General features: G+C 57.4%; 2 protein-coding genes across 5 annotated transcripts; one reads left to right on the top strand and one right to left on the bottom strand.

Moving 5' to 3' along the window:
- The first annotated feature begins 5,967 nt into the window (after positions 1-5,967).
- TNIP1 (TNFAIP3 interacting protein 1) lies at positions 5,968-20,580 on the top strand. 4 transcript variants are annotated; one of them, XM_080353385.1, is made up of 19 exons: positions 7,462-7,570; positions 12,966-13,136; positions 14,151-14,273; positions 14,578-14,660; positions 14,878-14,946; positions 16,132-16,323; positions 16,508-16,602; positions 16,681-16,762; positions 16,998-17,090; positions 17,339-17,404; positions 17,548-17,679; positions 17,758-17,886; positions 18,111-18,233; positions 18,563-18,688; positions 18,981-19,061; positions 19,222-19,416; positions 19,635-19,725; positions 20,085-20,155; positions 20,248-20,580. In XM_080353385.1, exons 2-18 carry the CDS (start codon positions 12,995-12,997, stop codon positions 20,108-20,110), a joined length of 1,848 nt encoding a protein of 615 aa, XP_080209511.1. In that variant the 5' UTR covers positions 7,462-7,570; positions 12,966-12,994; the 3' UTR covers positions 20,111-20,155; positions 20,248-20,580. The 4 variants fall into 4 exon arrangements, with proteins under 4 accessions (XP_080209510.1, XP_080209511.1, XP_080209509.1 ...); XM_080353384.1 differs by lacking the exon at positions 7,462-7,570 and adding an exon at positions 5,968-6,037 and having other exon boundaries at positions 20,085-20,580; XM_080353383.1 differs by having other exon boundaries at positions 20,085-20,580.
- Positions 20,581-21,706: 1,126 nt separating this feature from the next.
- On the bottom strand, positions 21,707-23,959 carry GPX3 (glutathione peroxidase 3; the record flags this gene model as incomplete). The annotated part of the gene is made up of 5 exons (XM_080353322.1): positions 21,707-21,925; positions 22,025-22,124; positions 22,299-22,416; positions 22,661-22,814; positions 23,873-23,959. The coding sequence occupies 5 exons, from the start codon at positions 23,957-23,959 to the stop codon at positions 21,707-21,709; spliced, it is 678 nt and encodes a 225-aa protein (XP_080209448.1).
- Between the last annotated feature and the right edge of the window lie 1,643 nt (positions 23,960-25,602).

Below are 25,602 nucleotides of genomic sequence, written 5' to 3' on the forward strand. Positions count from 1 at the left end.
GAGAAGTGTCAGGGTCCCTTGGTCCTGCAGGCAGGATCCCAGCCCTGGAGACCCCAAAGCCCACTTGAGCAGCACCGCAGAGTCCCCCGCTACTGAGAAAGCAGCTAGAAATGTATCTGGAGCTGGCAGCAGCAAGGGATTTCACTGAGAGCTTCACTTCACGCCTCTGAAAACCCCCGGCAGGGTTCATGCCATTGTGTGGATGGTGCTTTTATAAAACAGATACAAATCGGACTCGATGGCATCCGCCCATCCTTGCACATGGTTTCCTGTGTTTTCAAGCTGCTGAAGAAGCAGTTGAAAGGCACATGCCATAGAAGCTACACCCCCAAACAGTTTATGTTTGCACTTCCCCCCAGCGCCTAGCCGAAAATAACTGGAATTTCCAAAACTGGGAAATTCCAGCACTTTCAATTGTTTCCAAGTCAGAACAAAAAGTCTTGAACACCCAAGTCTTCCTCAGAACAGGTGGGTGAGGAAAAGCTTCACTTTCACAATATCAAAGCAGCATTAGGAATAATAACACAGTATTATTCTAGCACTTTAAAACCAGCTGAGGTCAAGAAGCAATCAACGTGTAGAGACAAACCAGGGAAGCTGAAACAACTCAGCTGGTTGTTATTCCACTGAAAATTTCCTCAATGCCTTCCTGTAAAACATCCCCTTGTAACAAAATCACCTTTCTCAGGGGAAAAGGGCCTGGCTGAAGGTTTTTCACTCTTCCACAGAGATTTGGGCTCCTCTGTTTTGCCCCATGTGTAATGAGGAATGGGCACCCCAGTCCTGGTGGCACCTGGGTGGGTTGAGCCCACAGCAGCTCCCAGGTCACCTGCTTGGCCAGGAACCTGCTGTGAAGGCTTTGAGCAGATGCAGATGATGTTTTGAAGGGAAGGTATAACCCAAATCTTCATCTGCCCATCTCAGCATGGTAGCTCGCAGCAGAGGCGTGAGGGACAGCAGAGCTGGCCGCATCCCCGCAGCTGGCAACAGGGCTCTCGCTGACCACGCTGTGATGTCCAAGGAAGTTTTGGGGCTCAGGAGACAGCCCAGCACCCCTGAAAGAGACAGACTTGAGGCAGTGGAGCTCTGCTTCTCCAGACAGCGTGGAAAATCTGCTCGGCGTTAGCAAAGGGCCGCAACACGTGAGCCATCATCCTGCCTCCTTCGTTTTGCCAGAACTGGGGTGCATATAGGGGGGTGTATGCACAGGCAGAAACACTCCAGTGACGTTTCTGGCTGTACTACAATTGCTCTAAGCCTGTCACTGGTGACTCCATCACCCCCAGCCCAGCTCGGGGCGATGCTGCTGTAAGGAAGCCTGACTGACCCCAATGCACTGGTCCCAAGGCCAGGAATTTCCCTGGCACCCACTGCCAGCTGCTCCTGCGATGAGGGCAAGATACCAGAGTCACACAGTGTTTGGGGACAGGGAGGGAGAACAAGATGGGATTTCCTCCTCAGAGCAACTCCCTCTCCTGGAAAGTCCTGCTGCCAAAAAGCCTTCGTCTTGCCTCAGCTCCATAGTGATCTATCTCTAGCAGTGGTTGCGACAGCTGGAACAGAAAACAGCCAGCGGCATTTTAATCGCTGCAAATACTTAAGCATACTCGACATCCTATTTAGGCACAGGGTATTTCAGCATCCCACTCCACGCTTGTTGAGCACAGGTCTGATGAGGAGCAGCTGAGGGAACTAGGGAGGTTCAGCTTGGAGAAAAGGAGGCTGAGGGGAGACCTCACTCTCTGCAAATACCTGGAAGGAGGTTGTAGCATGGAGGGTGTTGGGCTCTTTTCCCAAGGAACAAGTGATAGGACAAAAGGAAATGGCCTCACATTGCACCAGAGGGGGTTTAGATTGAATGTTGGGAAAAATTTCTTCCCGGAAAGGGTTGTAAAGCACTGGAACAGGCTGCCCATGGCAGTGGTGGAGTCATCATCCCTGGAGGGGCTTAAAAGATGTGGAGATGAGGTTCTTAGGGACACGGTTTAGTGGTGGACTTGACAGTGTTAGGTTAATAGTTGGACTCGATGATATTAAAGGTCTATTCCAACCAAAATGACTGCATGATTGTATGGTGCTGGGGTTGGCAGCACACCTGGGGCTGCTCTCAGTGGGCTGCCCTATGAGGGAGAACCACAAACTGGACTGAGCTCAGCAGAGCTGCCCACCCTGAGGGCAATGCCAGGAGTGTGACAGCATCTGGGGAAGCACAAGCATGGCCTCTGGGACTCACTCTCCACCTGGGGCATCTTCTCTCTGTTTCTCACCCCGATGCTTGCTTGCAGATGTTAATGAGTTTGCAGCCAGCTCCTGTTTGGAGACCGGCTCCCATTTGCTGTTGTGCATTGCAGTAAATGCATCTGAATGCCAGCTGAATTAAACTCCTGCTGCCTTCCCATGCTGGAGAACCTGAGGTCTCTGTACCAGGCCCAGAGAAATGAGACGCTCTGGTTAACAGCAGCCAGGAGGAAGGAGGAGGTGCTGGGCAGGGGTGTTGCTTTAGAAGGACTCCAAGTGAATCCAGAAGAGCCTGGGACCAGCAGCACCAAGACAGGCTATGGACCCTGGGCCAAGGAGAAGCACAGAGGAGTGGAAGAAACCCAGTAAGAAACACAGAGAAGTGCAGCCAGAAGGTTAAATGTGACCTGTCACCTTGCCAAAGGATTTGGGACAGGGTGAGAGTAACCTGCAGTGAAACAAGGAATGCTGAGTCTAGGAAGGAGAAAGGCCTAAGCCAAGCCTGGGAAAGAAAGAACACTCGTTTTTTGTGGGGTTTTTTGGGGTTTGTTTTGTTTTGTTTTGTGGGGTTTTTGTTTGGTTGGGTTTTTTTTGTTTTTGTTTGTTTGGTTGGTTTTTAATGTCCAAATCACTCACTAGCAAACTGTATTAATTGACAATAAATTAAATAAAAATTCCCCAAGTGAGGACTGTTTTGTCCATGAAAACCTCTATATGTGAGCAGGTCATAGACCCTTCAGACAAAGCAGCTTCATCCCTGTAGCACCCCGGTCTCTAGTGAAAATACACTCCATAGCTCTCCAGGAACACTCCTGCTTCACTCACTGGCTCCCACCAGCCCAATCCCAGGGCAACTGGTGGCAAATCTCATGCCTAGACTCTGTGATCAGCAAGAAGGCAAGCAGTTCAAAGAAAGCAAGGAAAGGAAAGGGGAGGACAAAATGATGAGCACAAAAAACCCAGGAAGAATTAGAAAGGCTGTGAGCAAGGTAAGGGCTGGAGGCAGGTCCACGCTGGCCACTGCAGAGAAGCTGCTGCCAGGGTCTGGGATTTACACACCAGCACCCAGCACACGGCTGGTTTGCACATTGAACAGCAATGCCGGGGGGCAAGGACTCGCTTCCAGGCAAAGCCAATACCAGATTTCACAGGTTGCAACATCCAAAAAAACCCTGCGAGCCCATGTTTGATGTGCAGAGGGTCAGACCTCTCCCTCTGAGTCACCTCCAGGGGCCACTACAGATACTGTTTACTCCCAGACCCCAGGAGGAGCCACATCTGGTGCAGACACACGCGGGATGTTGGTCTTGGTCTCTGGCCCAATGCTGCAACATCAGCGAGTCACTTCCATCCCACCCACCGTCCTCCCCTTCCCCCACAGGAGAAACCTAGCCTTAAGTCTTGGCAGCCAGCAGAGGTTACTTCTTCAGCTCTTCTTCTTCCCAAGCCAGATGAGGAAGAAGCAGCCTTGCCCCTCACATCCAGGTGCCGCTCGCCAGGCAGCCTGTTCCCCATGGTGAGCCAAGGCTGGAAACGACTGAGCTTGCCGGGGCTGCTCTCCCCAAACCATCATGCCTGGAGCCGCTTTCCAGGACATGATGAGCGCTGAGGAGCCTTTGTCTCAGGCATTGTGACTGGATGAGACATGGCCTGGAGAGAGAGGAAGAGGGGAAAATCCCTTCTGTGCATGTTGTTGATCTTACACATTGGGACTCTAAATAACTGAAAGCTTAAAGCAGGCAAGGAAATCCTCTGAGCACGCCCAGACCCCGTTCCCACAGCTTTTGGCTTATCTACTGTGGGACAGCACCAGTCTCACCATAACCCATTCCCTGCTGACTGTGGAGTAGGGAGGGGGAGGATGGTGATGCTGTGGAGGAAGGCAGGAGGAGGCCATGTCCTCCTGTGAAGTGGGTGACACTGAGCCTTGCCTCACACAAGAAGTGGAGGGAGAAGGGAATTCAGCAAAGCACAGGCAGCCCAGCATCCCTGGAAAGCCACAGTGTGACTCTGACCCCCTGGGAAGGTGCTCCGGGAGGGCTGGGGTGCGAGATCACTCCCCATTGCCCCCTTTCTCCATCCCTATGCTGACCCCTCGCCTACCCCAACTCCCTCCCTTCCTCTCCCAGCCCCCAGCCTCCCTCCCCTGCCTCTCCCTCACCCTCCATCCCGGAGCCCTCCCTGCCCAGTTAATTTGAGTTCCTGATTTGCATAGGCAGCAGATCACAATGTTCTGGAAATCCCCTCCTGCGGCCTGAGCTTCCTCCCCGCTCTCACAGTGTCACTGTCAGCCTTCTGCTTCCCTTCCCTCGCCGGAGCACCCATCCGATCAGCAAGGCACACGCGAAACCTGCTGCTGATGCCAGGAGTCACCCATTGGCAGCACCCCCAGCCCCCCGCACCAAGCCCACGAGCACCCAAACCGACTGCACCCACCACCCACTCTGCAGCTGCCCCATCGCGCTGGGAAGGTTGAAATGCACCCTGTTTGCCCAGCAGCACCCGAGGCAGGTGGGTCTATTGGAAGCCTCAGGCTGCTGGGCCACTTTTACAGGGGATTCACACCACTGGCCATGCACAAAGCCCACCTTGCTCACCCATGAGTGGGGTCAACCCAAAGGAAGCTCATCCCTATCCAAAACGACACAAAAGCAATCCGGCTGCCTTCATGTGAACAAGTCTCTGCTGAAGGTGCCAATCCCAACCCTCTACGCCAAAAAAAACACCCTAGTATGTAAAAGTGTTAGCTATGAGCACATCATCACAGCCACCCAGGCGTGCTCGTGAATCACAGCTGCCGTCAGGTGAGTTCTCTCCCATGAGCGCAGCGGGACCCAAGGAATGAGGAAGGACCAAGGGAACCAAAAGCCTTTAGTTTTCATAGTGAAATTCATGGTGGCATTTGGGCCAGCCCAAGCTGGTGACCTCAGGTAGAAAGAAACACAAAGAGCAGCTGGGTAGAGAGGTGGAGAGGTGCTGGGTGAGGGCACACCATTGACTGACCACATCCAAGGGTACCTGAGCTGCTGGCCGGTCCCAGAGCCCCTGGTTCCTTACCCTTCCTGCCCAGCACTTGCACTCCCATCACCCAAACACCCAGACTAAAGCCAGGTGCTCTTCGGGCCTCACAGGTCACACCTGGCGAGTGTGGATCAAATGCTCTGCCAGGTACAACTTTGTGGCAAACAGCTGGAATCAGCCTCTGTGAAACAGAAACACTTAAATCTTTGGTGTTTACTTCAGCACCAGCTGGCTCCAGCCTCGCTTCTGACCATCTGTCATCTTGGTGGATGGAAACGCATTCCCCCTTGTCCTATCATAACAGGCCCTGCTAAAAAGTCTGTCCCCGTCTTTCTTAGGAATGGGATGGAAATGCGTGAGGGACAATGACGAAGCCTCTCGCAAGACGCAGCAGGTTCCCTGGGAAGACACGACGTGCTCACAAACCCGGTGAAGTTGCTCAGAAACCAGGTGAGGAGAATGATGTAACCAGGCCCTCCAGTTGTCCAAAAGTGAATCATAGGCTCCACAACAGCCCCCCCCACCCCTTCTGCTGCTGACTAATACGTGACAGGGCTCAGCAGCCCCTGTAACGGCACAGGGGAGCCCTTTAAGCCGTGCCTGGCTCCTTATCAAAACCACACAGAGGCTGTCTGGGGCCTCCATCATGGGGAATTCCCCTTCTCTGTGCCTAAAAGTAAGCTCAGCTGGGCCGGCCTTCCTGCATTTGGGGATTGCAGCCGGAGAGCCCTGGCGCAAAGGGTTCTAGCCCCCCCCAGCCCCTCGGCAACCCGGCCGGGTGAGTACCACTATGCTTTTTTTGGTGCAAGCGTACCCAAGATGGTACGCTCAGAAATAGAGCTGGGGTTTGGCTATTTTTTTGCAGGCTGAGACCTTATCTTATAAACAAGATGTTTTCTGGTTCTGTGGGAATGTGTTTAGCTTTAAAACCGGGGTTTTTGAGGGTTTACAGAATAGTGCTGGGTCTCTGGAGGAAAACAAGCCCTTTGGGGGAACAAAAGGGAAGATGTTGGCTGTGTGTGGGGTCCTGCTGCCTCATCCCCTGTTGAGACCTTGGGCACAAGCCCAGCCAACGAGCACGTCGGTGTCCCAGCACCTGCTGAGCTGCCTCATAACCCAGCCAGGCTGCCAGGACAACGTCCTGCTTGGAATGAAGGGCAGGCAGAAAAGGAGTGTTTTCTTTTTTAATTTTTACGACACAAAACATCAAATCACCAAGAAGTGGTGTAACCATCTGGACTGAGCCGAGTAGGAAGCCGGGACAGCTGGAAACAGCCCGATCGCCGATGAACGACAGCTCCGTGAGCCCAGCAACAGCCACCAAGGAAGAAATGCCAGAACAGGAAGAGAACAAACAGCTTGTCTGCTTACAGCAGGCTTTCTTTGCTTCTATTTTGTCGTTTTTACATATATATATATACATAAAGTACCTTCCTTGTGGAAAAAAACAACACAAGAAAGAAAGGCTGCTGCAGAGCAAGTCCCAAAGAGCTACACAAAACCAGCGGGTGCTCCCTGTGGTTCCTGCTCCTCTGGATGAATCCTGTTGTTCATGAGACGCACAATAACGCAGCAGCACAAAGGATTGCTGGTAATAAACGATCCAGCTGGGAGGTGTAATTTGCTCGTGTAACACAGCTCAAGAGACAGACTCGATGGGGAATTCTCCTGCCTCAGCTGCCAAGCAGGAAAGCTCCGGGGAGCCAGGCCGGGCCTGCGGGAGCACTCGGGCCGCTCTGGGCACCCGGCCCGAACGGACAGCCGGGCTGAGGACCTGGGGTCTCTGTAGTATGGCGCCCCCATCGGCTGTTCTTCCACACTGCCAGCTGGCTGCACCCCAGAAGCAGCACCAAGGGTGCAAGGTGGCTCCTCCGCCCTGCCCTCCCCTCGGCCCCGCCATCTTGTCTCTTGATAAGCTGGGGAAGCCGCTGCTGGGCCCGGGCCTGCCGCTCCCCAGCGAGCGGGATCCCCTGAGGGGGAGGCAGGCCGGCTCCTTCCGCCCCTCAGGGCTCCACTGTGCCGAGCGGCTCCGCGGGAGCAGAGCAGCCCGGGGAGCCCAGGAGGGACAGCAGCACACACGACCCCTACGCCGCCATGACTGACCACTCACTGCCGATCCCGCCCTCCCTCTTTATAACCTTCGCTCCGCGCCGATTGGCTGCGGTGCCTGTCCGTCAGGCTGGGAATTTCCCGGGGGCGGAACCGTCGGTCGCGTCTCCCCAAGCGCTTCCTCCGGTGCTGGCGGCGGAGCTGAGCGGTACCGGGAGCGGCGGTGGGGCCGGCCCGGCCCGGCTTTGGGGGCGTAGGGCAGGTGAGCTGGGGGCGGTACGGGGCCATGCCGCCCTGCCTGGGGCACCGGGGTCTTACTGGGTATCGCCGCCCCAGCGAGGGGTCTCGGCGGGGCTCCGGGCTGCCCGTATCTCACCGTTTCCTGGGCTGTCGGTTTCCGCGGGCGGCCGAGGTGCAACCCTGGAAGGGGCCGGGGCTGCGCTGCTGGGGACAGCCCGGCTGCTGCGGGCTTGTCGCGGTAGTCGTGCCGTGCCTCAGTTTCCCCTCTCTCGGGGCAGGGCTGGGGATGTCGGCTCCTCTCGCCGCTCCCCAAAGGGCAGGGCGGTTGCAGAGGAGCCGGGGCTCACCGGCGGGGGCGATGCCTGGCGGTGGGGAAGGGCCCGGGGAGGTGATGCTGCTGGGGAGGGTCCTCTCCTTCCCCCCGGCCCCTGGGTCCGGACAGCCCCGCACCCCGGGCTCGCTCCTCCCCTCGCTCTGCCTTACACAACCCCGGCGTTTCCCCGGCCCCCGCATCTGCCTTCTGACTATTTCTGGGCTTGTGGTTCTCCCCGGGCAGGGACGGAACCCCGAGGGTTGGCAGCTCCGAGGAGCCCTCATGAGATGCGGGGCCAGAGGCTGGAATAGACGTAGTGGGGATGGCAGCATCATCCTTTGGGGAGGGAGTGCACAGCTTGCCTCCCCATCTCTCCTCCTTCAATTCCAGGCCAGGGTTCTCCCTGAGGGCAGAGGAAAGAAGGATGCTGCCTGTCACCCTGGTTCGGGGTGAAAATAGCTCTGAATGGGACTCGGTGGGCACCTGCAGCCTCTCGGGATCTGGCTGTTCCATTCTTCAGTGCCTCTGGGTAAAGGTTGCTTCCTGTATCAGGGAGCCAAATGCTGCCACAGGCTGTTTTGGAGTGCAGATTTCATTGAGACTGTGGCCAAAGTGTGCTGGAGACTGGACTTTGAGCACTGGGGTGAGTTCTGGAGGCAGGAAGGTTCTAGCCAGGTGTGTCCATGAGAGCTGTCTCCGTGGTGTGGCAAAGCAATAAGAAAAGAGTGGAGGCTCTTTGCAGCCTTTGGCATCGTTCCTGGCACTGCAAGAAATCCCACAATGCCCTTTTCGCCTGACCTATATGCCAGGGAGACCTATTTAGCACAGGGCTGTGGGTTGTTGCTTGCCAGTAGCTGGTACAAACACTCATGGATGGAAGAAGCTGAACCATCTACTCCTGTGACATTGCAGATTTAGTTTTAAGGAACAATTCTTAGGCTTTGGGTGAGCAAGGTGGCTTTGCAGGTGTAGCCTTGTGGTTCTACTGTCTTTTGCTGCTTGGTTCTTGCCTGGCTGAAGTGCACCAGGTTGGACAGGAGCAGCCTGGGTTGCACTGGAGCTGCAAGGAAAGGGGTGGCTGTGCCTTGCTGTGCTCTGGAGCGCTGTGTCAAGCAGCCATGATAGCTACTGAGCTCTGCAGGGGGAAGAAAGGGAGCAGACAGCATGAAGCAAGATATCTTTGCAGCATAAGACAGGGTATTGCAAAAAACACCACTGTGCTGCACAGGGGAGCACCACTGCCAAGTCTGGCTGCTTTGTCAGAAACAGGTAGCTTTGTGAAGGTTCTGTGGGAGGTGGGTTTCTCAGGCAAGGGTGGCATTTCTGGCCAGAGCACATCTGTAACATCTGCTCCATTTCAGATGGGGCTTATGCCTTTCCCACCCTCTCTGTGCAGCTGGCCAGGCTGGGAAGAAAAATTCTTCAAGTGGAGGTTCAGACCTTTTCCTTTGAGATCTGAGTCTTGCGATATTTGCTTTTCTCTTCTTTTATTATTCCTGACTTGACTGCAGTGCCCAGAAACTCCTTATTGTTACGTCCTCCTAAAGCCAGCTCTGCTTTTGCTTCCCAGCGAATGAGCCCAGGGACCCCATCCCATCAGCCCAGGAATGATGGTTGTCCCTGGTCTGGGGAGCTGCTGGTGCTTTGGAGTGGAAAAGAAATTGGATCAGGGGCTGTGGCACTTTGCTGAATTCCAGTAAAATTATTAAAACAAACAAAAAAATCCTCTGTAGTGTCTATCTTGAGTGGCTTTTGCTTTTCCTTTGAGGAAGAAGGATGCTGGGGGCCCGGCAGTCCCGGTCATGGGAAAGCTATGCTGGCAGCCTGCAGGGATTTGCCTTCACCTTGGGTGATCCTGCTGAGGAGGAGACTGCCTGGGAATGTGGTGTGCTGGGCTAAGGAAAACCCGTCTCTTCGAAGGGCTGGGGTGAACCCCCACCATGGATCGTGGGATGAGAATTCGTGGGCTGCCAAGCCTGCAGCTTCGGGAGGCTGGTCTGTGCTCTGGGTCTCGCTGCTGAAAGCAAACCTCCAGCAGTGCTGGCCGGCTCACTGTGCAGGATTTGCATCCTCTGCCTTTTGTATCTTCAGCTGTTTGGTAATTTTAAAGCAGGAATCATTTCCTTCTGTGTGGCCAGTGTAGCAATGGCTGTGGTGCTGGGGCCACGATATGCAGAGGGAACAACCAGTCCGCGGCTACACAGGGCCAACTTGTTCCCAAGCCACAGCTATTTAAATACAGCCCTGCTTTCTTCATCGCCTGGGAGTCTCCCCTGCTCTCTCATTCTCTCCTTTTGCTGAGTTGTCATAAAAATTTACTACCTAAAGGTCTCAGTGCTCCACTCACAACCAGCAGTGCCCACGGGCAGCTGCAGCGTCTGGCAGCCTGTGCCAGTGGCACAGAGCCGGTTATGAGCCAAAGAGCCAAGGTCCGTGACTGGCCCTCAACCCCCCTGGGCTGTGAGATACTGTCAGATTAGATTAGAAACTGTTGATTGGCAAAAGGTGTTTTTTTGCTGGCTTGGAGGTTTATTCTGGAGTTGTGGTAGTCATGTTTTCTTTGTTTTTGTAACCATTTTTACATGCTTGTCTATAGCCCCCTTTCCTCCCCTCGTGTTCTTACTGAAATGTGAGATTTCTCACTGCAAATCTCACCTTTCAGAATTCTTAAGGAAAACAAACAAAACCTAACAGGATTGGGAACAGCGACCTGGTCCAGGGTCCTGTCCTCAGAGTGTCAGTTCGGTCCCATCAGCTCCTTGCAGAAATGAGGCTGTTCCTCACCCAGGACAAACCTGCCCTGATCCCGGTGATGGGCTCAGATGCTGCAGAAACCCTCCCCTCTCACTGGGTCTTGTTGGCTGGTGAATTTGTGGCTGATCTGTGCTTCTGTCAGCTGGAGATAGTTCAGTTCTTCTCCTTGGCTGCTGTTTGAAAACAGCTCCTGTCACTCTTCTGCTGCTGTCTGCCTGGTGGGGTACAGACCTTGGGTAGAGAAATCCTTAATAAAATAATGAGAACTGGGAATAATGAAGACTTTTGGTGACTCTATCCAGCTGGAAGAACACGGGGTCACTGTGAGTGAGCTCTGCTGGTGGGTGAGATAGTCAGTGCAGGATTTGGGTGTTTGGTGCCGCGTTGCCTTGTGGACAGGGATGTACAGGAGTAGGGGACCTCCCACATGTGCTGTGGGGTGGAGATCCCCCATCTTTGGGGTCTGGAGTGCAAGAAAATAGGGGCTGGCATTTCAGGCTGCTGCAAAACTGTGTGGGGAGAGGCTCCCTGGTGAGAGGGCAGCTTGTCCTTCACCTTCTCTGACCCACACCTGGGATCATCCTGGCAGGGGGCACAGACACCCCACGCGATGCTCACTGCAAGATTGCTTTGCAGCTGCTCCCAGAGCCCTGGGTTTGGACCCAGAGCATCACCAGACACCAGTGAGAAACAGGCTCAGGTCCCCCACCTGCTTGTGGCACTGTCCCCATCCTCTCTCTGTCTGACCAGGCAGGTAGCATGGCCACAAGCAATGGCATTTGCCTGTGATGGAGGTGCTGCTGGGTCCCCAGGCCACCAGCAGGTCTGCTCTGGAAGTTTTCCTTGTTCCTTGGTGGGGGATTTCTTATGGGCTGTGTTGATGCTCCAGCACTGGGACCCACGGCACAGAAACCACCCTGGTTCTTCTGCAGCTTCCTGACAGCTGCTGTGGGCTCCAGAAATAGTTGCTGGGCAGCTCCCTTGGTCACCACCTCCAGCTGCTTGGGACGGGGCTGCGGGCTCCCCACATGGGGCCACAGGCAATGGGGGGCTGCTTGGAGTAGGCAAAGCAGGAGGAACGTGAGACCTACTGACAAATGCGTCTCCCAACAGCAGACCGCTGCTGAGGCCATGTGTAATTACCTGCCAATGAGGTGGGTGTTAATTGCGGCTCCGGTTGCGGATGCTGCCAGGTGGCAGTTGTCATCTGGAAAGTCCCTGCCGCTCCCTGGTAGGCAGGTCATTAAACTGGTGATCAGCCCAGATCGCTCCTGACATAAGCATTAGTCTGAGGTCGAAATGGTTTCAGGTACAGGCTTCCCCTCTTCCCCTTTCAAAATGGGCCCCCTTTTTGCTTCTCCCCTCTCCCCCAGCTCATGAGCACCCAGCTGCCTTGGCTGGGTGGAAGAGCACTTGGGTGCTCCTGTGGTCCCCATGGCAGTGCCCCAGCTGGCATTGCCCCCAGGGCTGTCTTGGCTGCCACGCTGTCCTGCGTTATAGTGAGCTGGCATTGGGGGTGGGGGGTATTTTTGATGAGCTGGGCTGTGATTCACAGCAGCTGCTTTATCACCCCCAGGAGATGGGTGAGACGTGGGGCTGGGGTGCTGCCTGGCTGTCCCCAGGCCAGAGCTCAGCAAGAGGGAGGCCTTGGGCCACCCACAAACACAAGGAATTTAAAAAGCAAATGGCATGTGGGTGTTTCCTCGGATTTTGCTTCTGGCCCAGTGCCTGGCTGTTACTGATGCCCTGATTCGGGAAGCCATGCTGTTGGCCACTGGTTTCTCTGGCTGAGCCGGATGGCAGAGTGGGTCCCTGCCTGGCTGCTGGGGCTCATCTGCCCACCCCAGTGCTGCCCAAACAGCCCACCGGCTGTGGGTTAAGGCTTTTGCGGCTGCAGACACTGCCCCTCCCCAAACAACCCCCTGCAATCCTTTCTGCACCCCAGAAATACCCTGCAATATGTGGGATGCTCCAGGGGCAGTGCCCAAGTCTGCACCAGCATGGGTGGATGTCCTGGACTGAGTCCCCATTCCACAGGGGTGTTGGGACAGGCAGTTGTGACCATCTCAGGGACTCGCACCCCACACAGGGCTGAGAACTGGCCTTGGCTGGGGGTGCTAGTGATGTCTTCTCGTGTGACACTTCTCATGGCCATGAGTCACCCCGGCATATTCACCCCAAGCAGGGCCATAGGGGGGAGTGCCTTCACCTGGGACATTTCTCTGCTGTCCAGTGAGGCCACCCTGCCTCTGTCTGCCTGGCGCCCCATGCTCCTGCAGGGTTGGGACCAGGGGACCACGGCACCATCCGGGGCCATGGGAAAGTGACACCGTGCTCCATTGCCTTGCAGGGATGCCTGGCTGGGAAGTAGGCGACTGAATGGCTGGCATGGAAGGGAGAGGACCCTACCGCATTTACGACCCTGGTGGGGGGACGGAGGAAAATGAATCCGCTGCCTTTGAGCGGCTGATGGAGGAAAACGCCCGGCTGAAGGAGAAGATGCAGGGGATCAAGTCTATTGGTAACTGCCACGTGGCTGGGGGACAATATTTGCTTTTGGGGCAGCTCAGTCTGGACCCACCGAGCCTGAGGCTTTCTTGGAGTAATTAGGAAACGTGCTATGAGAAGCTGGGGAAGGGGGTCTTGGCACTAGGGCAGTAGCAAGACTGTCCCTGTCCTGCGGGTTGAGCATGATTTCTGGGCTTTTTTGTGCTGCGGTGTAGAGGGAAAAATGCTTTTGCTGAACTTCCATTGTGCTTTACAGTGGGATAAACGGCTGAAAAAAAGGAAAGTGATGGAGCCAGGTCAGCTCCTTGGAATCCTGCAGTGGCAGGTCGCAGGTGCTGGGATTTCTTCTGCCTTTGAAAGCCCTCACCTCCTGCAATCCCTGTCGGGTCAGGGGCTTTTCCCAGGTGCTGCTCAAAGCCCCTGATGTTGGGTGCTCCCCTCAACAGGGAGGACATTCTGGTGTTGAAATGCCCCAGCCAAGTCATGCCACCCCCTTTCTCCTCCTTGGCTGCCTTCCCCCTTTGCACCCTCAGTTTTGTTTTCAGTCTCATGACCCAGCTTCCACTTTCGATTCCCGCTTCTGCAGCTGCATTTCCACCGGCCTCATGATTCCCATCATGTCACCATGTCCCTACCTGGGACTGGGGCTCACTGGTGTGGGAGCAGCTCGGGGTGGGGAGAGGGATTGCATTGGTGTACCAGACCCCCAAGCTGGTGGGCTGGACCTTGCACCACTTAGGATTAAATATGCCTATTTTGGGAGGTGGCAGAGACCTCTAAGAGATGCAGTGCTGCCCTTCTGCCTCCTGTGGCCAGCCCTCTGTGTGTCAGCATGGGGAACTCTGCAGACAGTGAGCTGGTAGGACTTGGCCATTGGATTTGGCCAAGAAATGTTCTTTTTGGCTGAAGAAGAACCATGCTGGGCTCTTTTCCACCCAAGCAGGAGGCTTTGTGCTGGTGGATGGAGCTGCCGCAGGGCAGGAACTTTGGGAAGGGAGGTTGAGTATCTTTCTGTTATCCACAACAGGAGAGCTGCTGGAGGAGTCTCAGCTGGAGGCATCCAGGCTGCGGCAGAAAGCTGAGGACCTTGTGAAGGACAACAAAATGCTGGTGGCATCATCTTCCTTGGAGGACCTGGTGGAAACTGGAGGTAGGAGACAGGAGGGTGGCTGAGGAGGGATAACCTGATGACTTGGGATCTTTGAGCTCAGGGAAAGGGAGGGGGTGTGAAGGAGACTTTCATGAGGGTTTCTCACAGCCCTCTTGTCTCCAGAGTGTGTCAAACCACTGCCGCTCTCCCTTTGAGAAGGGGATTTCTGTCCCATCCCCAAAGCTGGGGTGGAAACCTTCGGTGCCTGGCTTCATGGGTGCCGGCTTTCCGCGTCCCTGCACTGAGTGGGGAGGGGCCCTGCTCTCCAAAAGGCTCATGGCTCTGTCCTCTCCCCTCTCTGCAGCCATCGGCCCTGATCCCAGCTCCACACAGGCCGTCCCGGGCAGCACCCAGCCAGACAGGGAAGCACGAAAATCTCCTCCAAGCGTGAGTCTGGTGAACGCGAGAGCTGGTGCTGGGATGGCCGGGGGCAGAGACCCTCCATCTAGTTAAAGCAAAAGGAGGCCGCCTTTAGCCTCTAGAAACAGAGAGAAATCTGAAAGGAGGGCTCAGCTTCCCCACTGTGGTCCCTGCCTCCAAATTGAAGTGTCCTGGGTTGCCATTCCCTGGGGAGACCTGACCTGGCTTTCCCCCCATCTTGCAGGGATCCTCCTCTGAGTTTGAGGTCGTCGCTGTGGAAGCGCAGGGGTTTCCTCAGGAGATGGGGAGAGCGGTGAGTGGCTCTGGTGCCCACGGTGTGTGGTTGGACAGTCAAGCCCATTGGTGCAGGGGTGGCACTGGGGTGTGCAGACAGGTTGCATTGTGCCAGCCATGTCTCCCAGGCAGTGGAGGAGGTAACAAGCCACACCAGGGGAGGGTGAGCCCCTTGGGGACATCCGTAGTGCATGGGTGAGGGTGTGCCGTGACACCGATGGGTGTTCCTGACCTGGGCTTTCCCAGCCGCTGTTTAAATCCTGTGCAGCACCTGCTTGGTGCTGCAGTCAAACACCTGGGTTCCTGGTGGGCAAGGGAGCTGCAGAACCATGCTGGGGGACAAGGGCAAAGAGGAGATGGGGACTGGGGCAAGGCCACCCCTCACGTGGCAAACCTCAGCTCCTGGCACATGCTGTGGTGTACATGGAAAAGACAAGTCTTATGAGGATCAGCTGAGAGAGCTGGGGCTGTTCAGGGGGCTGAGGGGAGACCTTATTGCTCTCCACAGCTACCTGAAAGGACATTGTAGCATGGAGGGTGTTGGTCTCTTCTCTCAAGGAACAAGACAAGAGGAAATAGCCTCAAGTTGCACCAGAGGAAGTTTAAATTGGATATTAGGAAAAATATATTAATGGAAAGGGCTGTCGGGCATTGGAACAGGCTGCTCAGGGCAGTGGTTGAGTCACCATCCCTGGAGGCGTTCAAAAGATGTGGAGATGAGGTTCTTAGGAACATGGTTTAGTGCCAGTGTTAGGTTAGCAGTTGGACTCAATGATCTTGAGGGTCTTTTCCAACCAAAATGATTCTATGACAGTCTCAGGAGCTGGGATTTCTAGTCCTGGTGCCAACTGGGAGAATTCAGGCAGAAGACAGGATTGGGGTGGTGATGTCTCCACTGTTATCAGCAAGCCCGGAGCATGGTCTGCTCAGACTGACGAGGGACATGGGGAGCTGCATGGGCTGAAAAGGCTGCTGTACTGCTCCCTTCCACCTGGGGACTTGGTGTCCCATGTCCAGCAGCTGGGAATCAAACTTTTACAAAACCAACGATTTGTCAGCGTACCGAGGGCTGTTGCAGAGGGTCTCAGCACTGGCCCAGCTCCCACTACAGCCCTGGCTGGCGGTGACAAGGCTGCCCTGAGAGGGAGCTTTGCGAAGCTCCTTGAACTGATCTGACCACGCTTCATCTTTTCCCTGTCCCCAGGACTTGGAGCAGTCACCGAGTGAGGACACCAACCTGCTGCCCCAGCTGCAGCAGCTGGAGAACACACTGAGCGGCTGCACCAAGGAGGCCAGCAAGGACCAGGTCTTTGTGCGCATGGGCTACATGGCCTCTGAGCTCAAGCGCCTGGCCTCCAAGGTGCACAAGAATGAGCAGCGGACATCGTTCCTGCAGGTAAGCAATGGCTGGTTGGGCTCTTCACAGGGATATATACTTTTTTTTTTTTCCCCCACCAAGCACCTCCTGTCCACCCTGAGGTGAACATCCACCTCTGTGCCAGGGCTTGGTGTGAGGTGGGTGGTCAAGGAGTCTCTTGGGGCTGGCTGTGGTCCTCACACTGCTGGCATTCGCCCCCCAGACACTGTGTGAAACCCTGCACAGTGAGAACAATGAGCTGCGAACCAAGCTGGAGCGGGACCTGGAGCAGAGAAACCAGGCACTGGAGAAGCTCAGGTGAGGGTGGGTGGTGGGGAGGGGGACAGGACTGCCCTGGGTGTTTCTTTGTGCTGACCTGTCCCTCCATGCCTGCAGGTGTGAGAACCAGGAGCTCCGGAGGATGGTGATGCTGAGCAGCCAGGACAGCGGGAAGAGGGAAGCTGCCGAGCAGCAGCAGGTGAGGAGGCAGTGTCACCATCAGAGAGGGCTGGGGAGGAGGCAGGAAGCCCACTGACCCATCAGCAAACATGGCCTGATTTTAATCAAGCCCCCAGTTTGTCCCAGTATGACCAGCAGGACTTCTCAGGGTCTCGAGGAGATGAGGAGGCTGTGGCAGGGGAACCGGCTTGTGTTTGGCCTGTCTCAGGCACAGCTTCCACAAAAGCCCTAATGATTCCCCTGTGTGTGTCCAGCAGAGTGGGGCCTCGGTGGAGAAGGTGCCAGGCAGAGGAGAGCTGGAGGCCAAGGAGAAGAAGGTGAAGATCCTGGAGCACCAGCGCAGGGAGGTGAGGATGGGGCTGGGGGAAGCCCTGCTGTGAGCAGGGTGAGAGTGGGTGATGGGCGCATGAGGAGACTGGGACAGTGTGGGGAAACTGGGACAGGGCTGCGGAGCCGCAGGGACACGCTGCTGGGGCTGGGATCTTCATCCAGCTGGACCCCGAGGTGATTTTGCAATGGGAGGCTGCTGGGGGTCACCATGGCTGGCTTGGTGGTGGGGTTGGGCTCCCGTTCAGCTGTTCCTCTGTTCCTACAGCTGCTGGAGGTGAATAAGCAATGGGATCAGCACTTCCGAGCCACGAAGCAGAAGTACGAGCAGAAGGTAGGTCTGAATGCCTGGGGGACATGTTTCTGCTGGGAGGCTTGGAGGAGACCAGCTGTAGGGGGAGACTTAGGGGCTGCCTGTCCCTCCTTTCCAGTGTGGGTCCCTGTGGGCAGGCCAATGTCCCCTCTCCCTCCTGGCAGGTGACAGACCTGCAGCAGGAGCTGGCTGAGGCCCGCAGGGCACTGACTGAGCTGGAGTCAGAGCGGGAGCAAAAACAACGGGATTTTGACCGCAAGCTGCTTCTGGCCAAGTCCCGGATTGAAACAGAGGAGGTGAGTCCCTCAGGAAGGGCAGCAGGGACACCCCGTCGCCCTGCCCTGGCTGATCCCCCTCCTCCCTCGGTCCTGCAGGCGGAGAAGGAGAGGCTGGCCATGGAGGTGAGGGACCTGCAGCAGAGGATGCGGTTCCTGCAGGAGCAGCTGGCTCCAGTCACCAGGCAGCGGGAATACCAGGAGAAGGAGATCCAGAGGCTGAACAAGGTGGGGGCCAGGGAAAACCCCCCTCCCTGCAAAATGTATTTTATGTTCTCCAGCCTCTTTTCCTCTCTCAGACCCAAAAACTGACCGTGATCAACCTCTTCCTGCCCAGCTCTTGCCCAGTTATACCCACTTCCCACACTGGGCCTGTGCCTGTGGCCCTCTGGAGATGTCATGGGCACAGGACCTTGCTCTGACCCCTCCTCCCTGCTCCTCTTCCTCTCCAGGCACTAGAGGAGGCCCTGAATGTCCAGGCCTCCCCACCACCCATCTTTGCCAGTGCTATGGAGCCGGCTGGGAAGGTGCCACAGCAGGAGCTGCTGACCCAGAATGAGCTCCTCAAGCAGCAGGTAGGGCAAGACAACATGGCATCTGCTCCTGTTGAGATGGGGAGGGAGCTACATGCCCTGGCACCCCCCAGTAAAGAGCCCAGTGTGGCCAGGAGCAGCCCAGCAGGCCAAGACAGGTGTCTGTGCTGCAGTGGTGGGCATGGGGGACCTAGCTCAGCATCCACCACGTCTTCAGCTGGAGGGACCACAGCTGTGGGCCATCGTGCCAACCTGCCTGCCTGGGGCTTGGTGCAGCTGGTGGGATCAGGGATGGCAACGCAGCAATTGGGGGTGTTTGGGGGAGGTGTCCACCCACAGCCAGGTGCACCTACTCCCCTCCCTTCTGCCAGGTGAAGATTTTTGAAGAGGACTTCCAGCGGGAGCGGAGTGACAGGGAGAGGATGAATGAGGAGAAGGAAGAGCTGAAGCAGCAGCTGGATAAGCTGCAGAAGCAGTTGGTCCTGTCCAACAACCAGGTGAGAAGCACTGGGTGCTGTGGGCAGCACCCCAGGAGGAGGCTTGTGTCCCCTCAAGGTATGTCAGAGATCCTTGTCCCCAGTGTCATGGCTTCTGTACCCATCCTGGAGCTGCCAGTTGTCACTGCTGGAGCATCTCCTTTCACTCATCTCTTCCTTCTGCCCCTCTCCTGGGAGTCTCATGTCGAGGGGAATAGTGCAGACATTCCCATGGGGCACCACAGCATCCCCTGCCCCACAGACGAGGGAGGTGACAGAGTGAGCTCTGCACTAATCCCCCCCTTTCTCCCAGCTTCGGGCCTCCAAAGAGGACTGCCAGAGGGAGAAGGAGGAGAAGGAGAAGCTGAAGAAGCTGCTGAAACAGCACAAACAGGTGCGCATGGGGGGGAAAACCCTTCCTGGGCAGAGGGACTGGGGGCTGTGGTGCCTCAGCCCCATATCTCATATTGGAGGAGAAGCTCTGAGCTGGGGCATTGGGGTGTTGGTGGGCTGCCTTCAGGGCTCTCCCCAGCATCTCCCCCGGCTCCTTGCAGGCTTCTGGAGAGAGGCTGCACGTTGAGCCACTGCCGGGGCCACTGGGCCCTGCCTGCCCTGTGTACCAGTACCAGTACAGTCCCCCCATGGCTCACCCCATGTGCCACGGCTTTGATGAGTGGCAGCAGATCCGATACCCACCAGCGATGCCAAGCGAGCACACGCCGGGACAAAACTTCCACCATTTTCCCCCGGTGAGTGTCTACCTGTGCCACACGAGGGTCCCACGCAAGCGGATCCTCCATGGCCACTGAGTCACCAAGCAGGGAGCTGAGCATGTGTCCTCTTGGCACGTGAATGCTCAGTCCTCTTCCTTCCCCTCCTCCTCACACCCCAGCAATCAAATATAGAGCACAGCCTCGTGATTCACATCCCTGGTAACATGTCATTTCTGTTCCATCTCTTCCTGCAGCCCGAGTACCCTTGGCGCCCGCCCTGCGCCATGGCTCGCAGCCAGAACGCCCAGGCCATGGCTGGGGTGAAACAGGTCCCCAAGGACTTGGGTAAGGCTCAGACCCTTGGAGTGGGGGGAAGAGCCCCGTCCTTCACCCTGGGAGCCCCAGGTGCCACTTGGGTGAGAGATGGGGGTGGAATACTCTGCCAGGCAGTGGCCATTTCCCTTCAGACCCTGTCTCTGATCAGACAAGGGGATGATTCTGCCGGGGGGGTCGGTCCCTGCTGCATCCTCCCTGTCATCCCCACAGCATCTGAAGCCAGGCATGAACCTGAGCCCCAGCATCCCATGGGGTTACGGCAATCAATGCTCAGGAGGAACAGCTCTCCCATGACTAACACCCCTCCTGTGGAGCTCGTCTGGGCACAAAGAGCCATACTCACCCCATGCCACCCCTTTGTGTCTCAGAACAGGGAGGTCCCAGATTGCCCTAACATCGAGGACCGGCTGCACTGTGGGACTGGCAGAAGAGGAGTAGGGTGTGTGTGTGTGCCCATGTGTATATATCGAGGAGATTCCTCCAGCTACTTAACCTCCTGTGTGGACACATGGTGGATGTGGCTGCAACCAGGGCCTGGAGCGGCTCAGCTGTGCATCCCCTGGGGAAGGCGTGAAGGAGGAACCTGAGGTGCCATCGCGGTGGTGGCCAGCATGGGGTCAACCCCCTGTGACCATCCCCTTCCCCGTGAGACGTCAGGCCTGGTGTCCCTGTAGACCTAAGACAGGTCTTCAAGGAACAGGAGATGGCCCTGGTCCAAGGGCTTCACTGTGGGTCTTGGTGCAGTTCAGCCCTGGAGCAGCGTGTGACAGCGGGGGAGCCCTCCCAGCTGGCAGGCGTGTGCCTGCCACAGCCACGGCTGAGGGTGGTTGGTGTCTTTGTATTTATTTAAGGACTGAAGTGTAACTGAGTCTCTCTGCTTCTTTTGGGAGGGATGCAAGGGCTGCCATTCCCCATGTGCTCGAGTGTAGTGAAGGGAACTCAACCCCTGCACAGGCACCCCAGGATCTACTGCCCCAAGTGCATGCCCCCCACCTCAGCCCCTCACTCCCCCTTTTTCTGTCCTGCCATCTTTGCCAGGGCAGGGATGCCCCTGCTCCCCCTCTGTCATTCCATGCAGCACTGCCCTTGGGGCTAGGCTCTCAAATTTTACTCCAAGATATCAAACAAACAAAACCCAAAACACCTATTTCATGACAGCAGGGGCAATGACACCCTGGCATGTTCCTTGCCAGGGCTGGTCCTTGGTCTCCCCCTCCCAGCCCTTTTTTGCACACCATGCTCTGCACCAACCCCTTCTCCCTCATCCTCTCCTCCAATGCTGGGCTGTGATGATAAATCAGTGTTTGCAGTTGCCCTGAAAAAAATGTGAGGTTTCTCCAGCTAGGAGCCATCCCTCCACTCTGGTACCCCCAGGTTGATTGCTGTGCCCCCTACTCTTTCCCCCGACCCCTGGCCAAGAAGCGGGGCTGTGTGTTTGCAGAGCCTTTATTTGGCATTTCTATGGCAGGGGACGAGGGGCTGTGACTGCACCTGGCTGGGAGAGGAGCACGTCTCTGCCCTGGGACCACGGGCAGCTTGAATGCACTAAGAGCTGCTCCATGCCCGGCAGGATCGGGCCAGGCCCGCCCCCTGCGGGGGGCTTTCGGGCCGAGCCTTCACGGAGACGGGGTCTTCTGCTCCGGGGGCAGCCAGCCCCTGCATCCCTCTGCTGCCTGGCAAGGTGGGATGGCAGAGCGGGGGGCACAAGGGGGACAAACCAGTGGCCAGGAAGAGATGACACTGCTGGGAGTGGAGCTGGAACACAGGATTATTGGGAAACGTCCCCCTCCCATCGCTAAGGTCTTTGCCACCAGGTGGCCCAGCATCCTGGCTGGTGGGTGGCAGAGAGCAGAGTGATGGAGGGGGGAGTGTGCCAGCTTGCTGCTGGGGAGCGTCCCAGGAGGGGCTGGGTACAGGGAGCGGCCTTGCAGCAGCCGGGGACATTGCAGGAAAAGGCGAGAAGCCGCCCCCAAGCTGGTGGCCCCAGCCTCTACTGGCCCTGTGGCTGCTGCTGCTGCTGCCTCATGTAGGCGATGATGTCGTTCTTCACGACGGCAATGTTGGCGCGGTGGTACCAGCGCATGACGGGCACGCCGTCGGGGCCCACCAGGAACTTCTCGAAGTTCCACTTGATGTCGTGGTTCCGAAGAGGCTCCCAGAAGAGGTTCTTGGGGTTCCCAAACTCCTCTGCCACCGGGGGACAGGAGTTCTGCAACAGGGGACCAGTGCATCACTGTCTTGCCTGACTGCTGTGCCAAAAAACAAGCTGAGTGCTGCCTCCCTCACCCCTGTTTGCCATGGCACCCACCTTCAGGAAGGTGAAGACCTTCTGCTCCTTGGCCCCGTTCACATCCCCTTTCTGGAAGAGCTGGAAGTTGGGGACGAAGCCACCACCTGGCCGGACATACCTGCAAGGGGTGGGTGGGCAGGAAGTTGTGCAACGGGCAGCTCTTGGTGCTGCACCCCAAGTTCTGTGCTTTTGGGGGTCACAGCCAGCAGGAGCCTATGCACCCGCTGCCTGGCTGAGGACCCCAGCCCAGCTGGGGGGGCAGGTGCCCTGCAGCCCCCACCACAGTACTCACTTCAGAGCAGGGAGGATCTCTGAGTTCTGTCCGGGTTCCTGCTTTCCGAATTGGTTGGAAGGGAAGCCCAGGACGACGAGCCCATAGGGCCCCAGCTCGTTTTGTAGTGCATTCAGTTCTGTGTGTGAGCAGAGCCGGGGTGGGTTATGGGAGACTGGACTCACCCACACAGCTGCACTGACCCCCTCGGAGCATCCCCAGCCGTGCCCAGTCCTGGGGAGCAGGCGTTACCCCTTCCCCTGCCTCCCCTGGGCAGGATGGACCATGGAGACCTGCTGAGGGCTGCGTATCTGGGTGACACCGCCTGCTCCTCAGCTGCCTGCCCTGTCCCCTGGGGTGCCCGTGCCCCATGGGACCCTTACCAAGGTACTGCAGGGTGAGGCCTCAGTATGTGGCCACGTTGACAAAGAGCACCATCTTCCCCGCGTAGTTCCTAAAGGGGATGTACTCGTCCCCATCGATGGTCAGAGCCCCGTAGTCGTAGATGGTGCCCGGCACCGAGTCGTAGCATTTCACCTGTGGGGTGAGGAGCATCCCATGGGACCAGGCTGGAGGCTGCTGGCTGCCCACACCCCCTGAGCAGCAGATCCCTCCCTGGCGCTGGCTGATATGGTAGCTGCCAGCATTGTGTCTCCTGCCCTGAGTGCTGCTGGCAGCAGCCCGGCTCCACCATGCCAAGGTCATGGTGATGGGACAGGCTGGCTAGCACACGCACATGCGTGTGCACAAACGGCCAGCACATCTGGCTGCAGCTGGAGGGATGTTTACCCGGCCAGGATGAGGCAAGAGACTGGACGACAGCCGGAGGTGGCGTATTAGCACAGGGGGAGACCATCCCCAGCCCCTCTGGGCCCAGGAGGGGCAGGGGCAGCCAGGGTGCCTGAGAGCGGCAGTGGGTGCTGTGCCATGGCCAAGTCGGGCCCAAGCAAGGGAGGGATTGGGACTGGATCAGATCTGTGCAGTGAGGGGCTGGCGTGGAGCAGCCTCTGCTTGCAGTGCTGCAGGGGTTAACCCAGGGGAACCCACCTTCTGTCCCTATGAGGGGACCCAGGCTTACGCAAGTGTCACCGAGGAGCTATTTTGGGAGCTGGCAGGAGGTAAAGTCATAGGGGCTCTGCCTGGAGAGTTTGTCCTCCATGGGCCAGCCAGATCCTGGTAGCAGGGCAGGGAGGGTGGCTGGGGGCTGGGGGTGACTGTCACCCTGCTCTCTGCCCGCCGAGGTGTGGGGACACAGAGGTCCCTGCACCCTCCAAACATGGTTGCACCCCCCTGGACACTGTGCATGGAACAAAAGCCCCATGTTCTGCCCCTATGGGGGCGATGCTGGGGGGACCAGGCTTTGTCCCACTCTGCCCCAACCCCAGGACAGCAATTCCCCCTTTGCAACAACTAGCTCAGAAAAATACCCCACATGATCCAGCCACTGGGACTGAGTGGGGGGGTCACAGGGCCACCGCACCCCACTCCTACCCCTGGGAGTTCTGCTGCAAGCCTTGGGGACAGGTGGGTCCCCAGGGTGCCACATCCCATCCAAGAGCCCACCCGCTCCCATGGGGTCTCCCCCACCCCCTTACCTTCTCCCTCTCCTGGCTCTGTCCCGGCTGGACAAGCCCAGCCAAGAAAAGGGGCAAAATCCAGGTGCTGCAGGACCAGCTCCCCATGATGGGGGCAGATATAGGGTGTGGACACCCTCCTCACACCCCCAGGGGAGAGTGGTGGCGAGGGTGAAGGGAGGGGACACCTCTCCCTGTCGCGTTCTGCCACCTCGGAGCCCGACAGCGGAGAAATAGCTGCTGGGCTGAGCGGGGGGGAGCCAATCGCTGGTGGAAGGACGGACTGACAGCGGCGTTAACCGTATGGGCCCTGGGACGGACACGGCGCCAGCCGTGCGGGGGGTTTGGGGAGAAAGGGGGGTGGCAGTGCCATGGTGGCACCTCAGTGTGACAGGGATGTGGCACACCCGCCAACACACAGGGCAGCTGCATGTGCTCAGGAGTTTATACAACACATTATATGAGCCAAGGACTTGGGGATTAAAAACCTGTAGGGTGGGAGAGATGCCAGGCAAATATCCCCACCACGTGCAGGGCACCCAGCCAAGGTGACATCCACCCCTAGCGGGGTGCTGGGACCCAAGGAGCAGGGACTGAACCGCCCCAGCAGCATCCCCGGGGAGGCTGAGCTGGGGCTGGTGTCCTCCCCTGCCACGGCTGCGCTGTGCAGGGTGGGAAGGGTTAATCGCACTTCTCTCTTTTGCAGCCCTACAATTTAGGGTGCCCCTAGGAGCAGCCCTGGGGGGTCTGCTCTGCTGGGGCTGAGGGACCGTAGCCCCATGGGGACCTTGCTGTGGCCAAGGGCACGGCATGGCTATCCCTTAGCCCTTGGTGTCCCCAGGGGAAGGAGTTTCCAGGGGCCTGTTTGCATACCCGGGGAAGGCAAACATTTACCCTGGGCTGGCTCCAAGGGAAGTATCCATGGTGAGGTGTAAATTCTCTGAAATTCTGAAAAAAAATTTACTGGATTAACTGTCTGGAGGGGCAGTGGGGAGGGGCTGTGGTTTGGGATGGCGGCTGGCCTGGGACAGAGGGCAGGATGGGGCGGCAGTGGGTGAGCCCAGGAGGACCGTGGCTGTTAGCATGAGGTTTGGCTTTACTAGAAAGCAGGGCCAGCCCTGCCAGGGCACTGTCACTGAGCCAACAGCTGGAGATGCCACCAGGGAAGGAGAGCGGGGCCATGGGCTTGCGAGAGGCTGGGAACACTCTCCCATCCCGTGTCCTTTGCTGGCAGGAATGCTGTGTCCTAGGAAAGGCTGATGTTGTCCGGCTCTCAGGGCAGCCCTGGCTGGGAAGGGCTGGGGGTCAGGTATGTCCCCCAGGAACCTGGGGAACCCATGGAGCAGAGGAGCTATGGGTCCCGCTGTCACAGGCAGTGTTTCCCAAAGCTTTAAACCCACACTGCAGCTGAAGTGGCTTAGCCCTGACCTGCCCTGGGTCCCCAAGCTGTGTGGGGTGCTCCCCTAGGTCCAGACAAACCCCCAGGATGCTCAGTGGCTGCCTGGAGACTGCCCAGAGCCCAACACAACACCCCAGCGGCCGGGCTGGCCCCAACACTGCCCAGGCTCTGCGGAGATTTGGGGCCATGGGGCTGCAGCTCTGGGCCAACATGCTGCTTGCACCTGGCTGCATCCTGCAGCTGACAGGGACTGGTGCGTTCCCGGCACAGAGCCACGCTCCCTGGCGTGGTGCCGTGCTCCCCAGATGCTGACGCTGCTGACCTTGGCCAGGGCTTGAGCCACCTCGCGGGG

The sequence above is a fragment of the Nesoenas mayeri genome (assembly GCF_963082525.1).
Source record: "Nesoenas mayeri genome assembly, chromosome: 14".
In the NCBI taxonomy this organism is placed as follows: Eukaryota; Metazoa; Chordata; class Aves; order Columbiformes; family Columbidae; genus Nesoenas; species Nesoenas mayeri.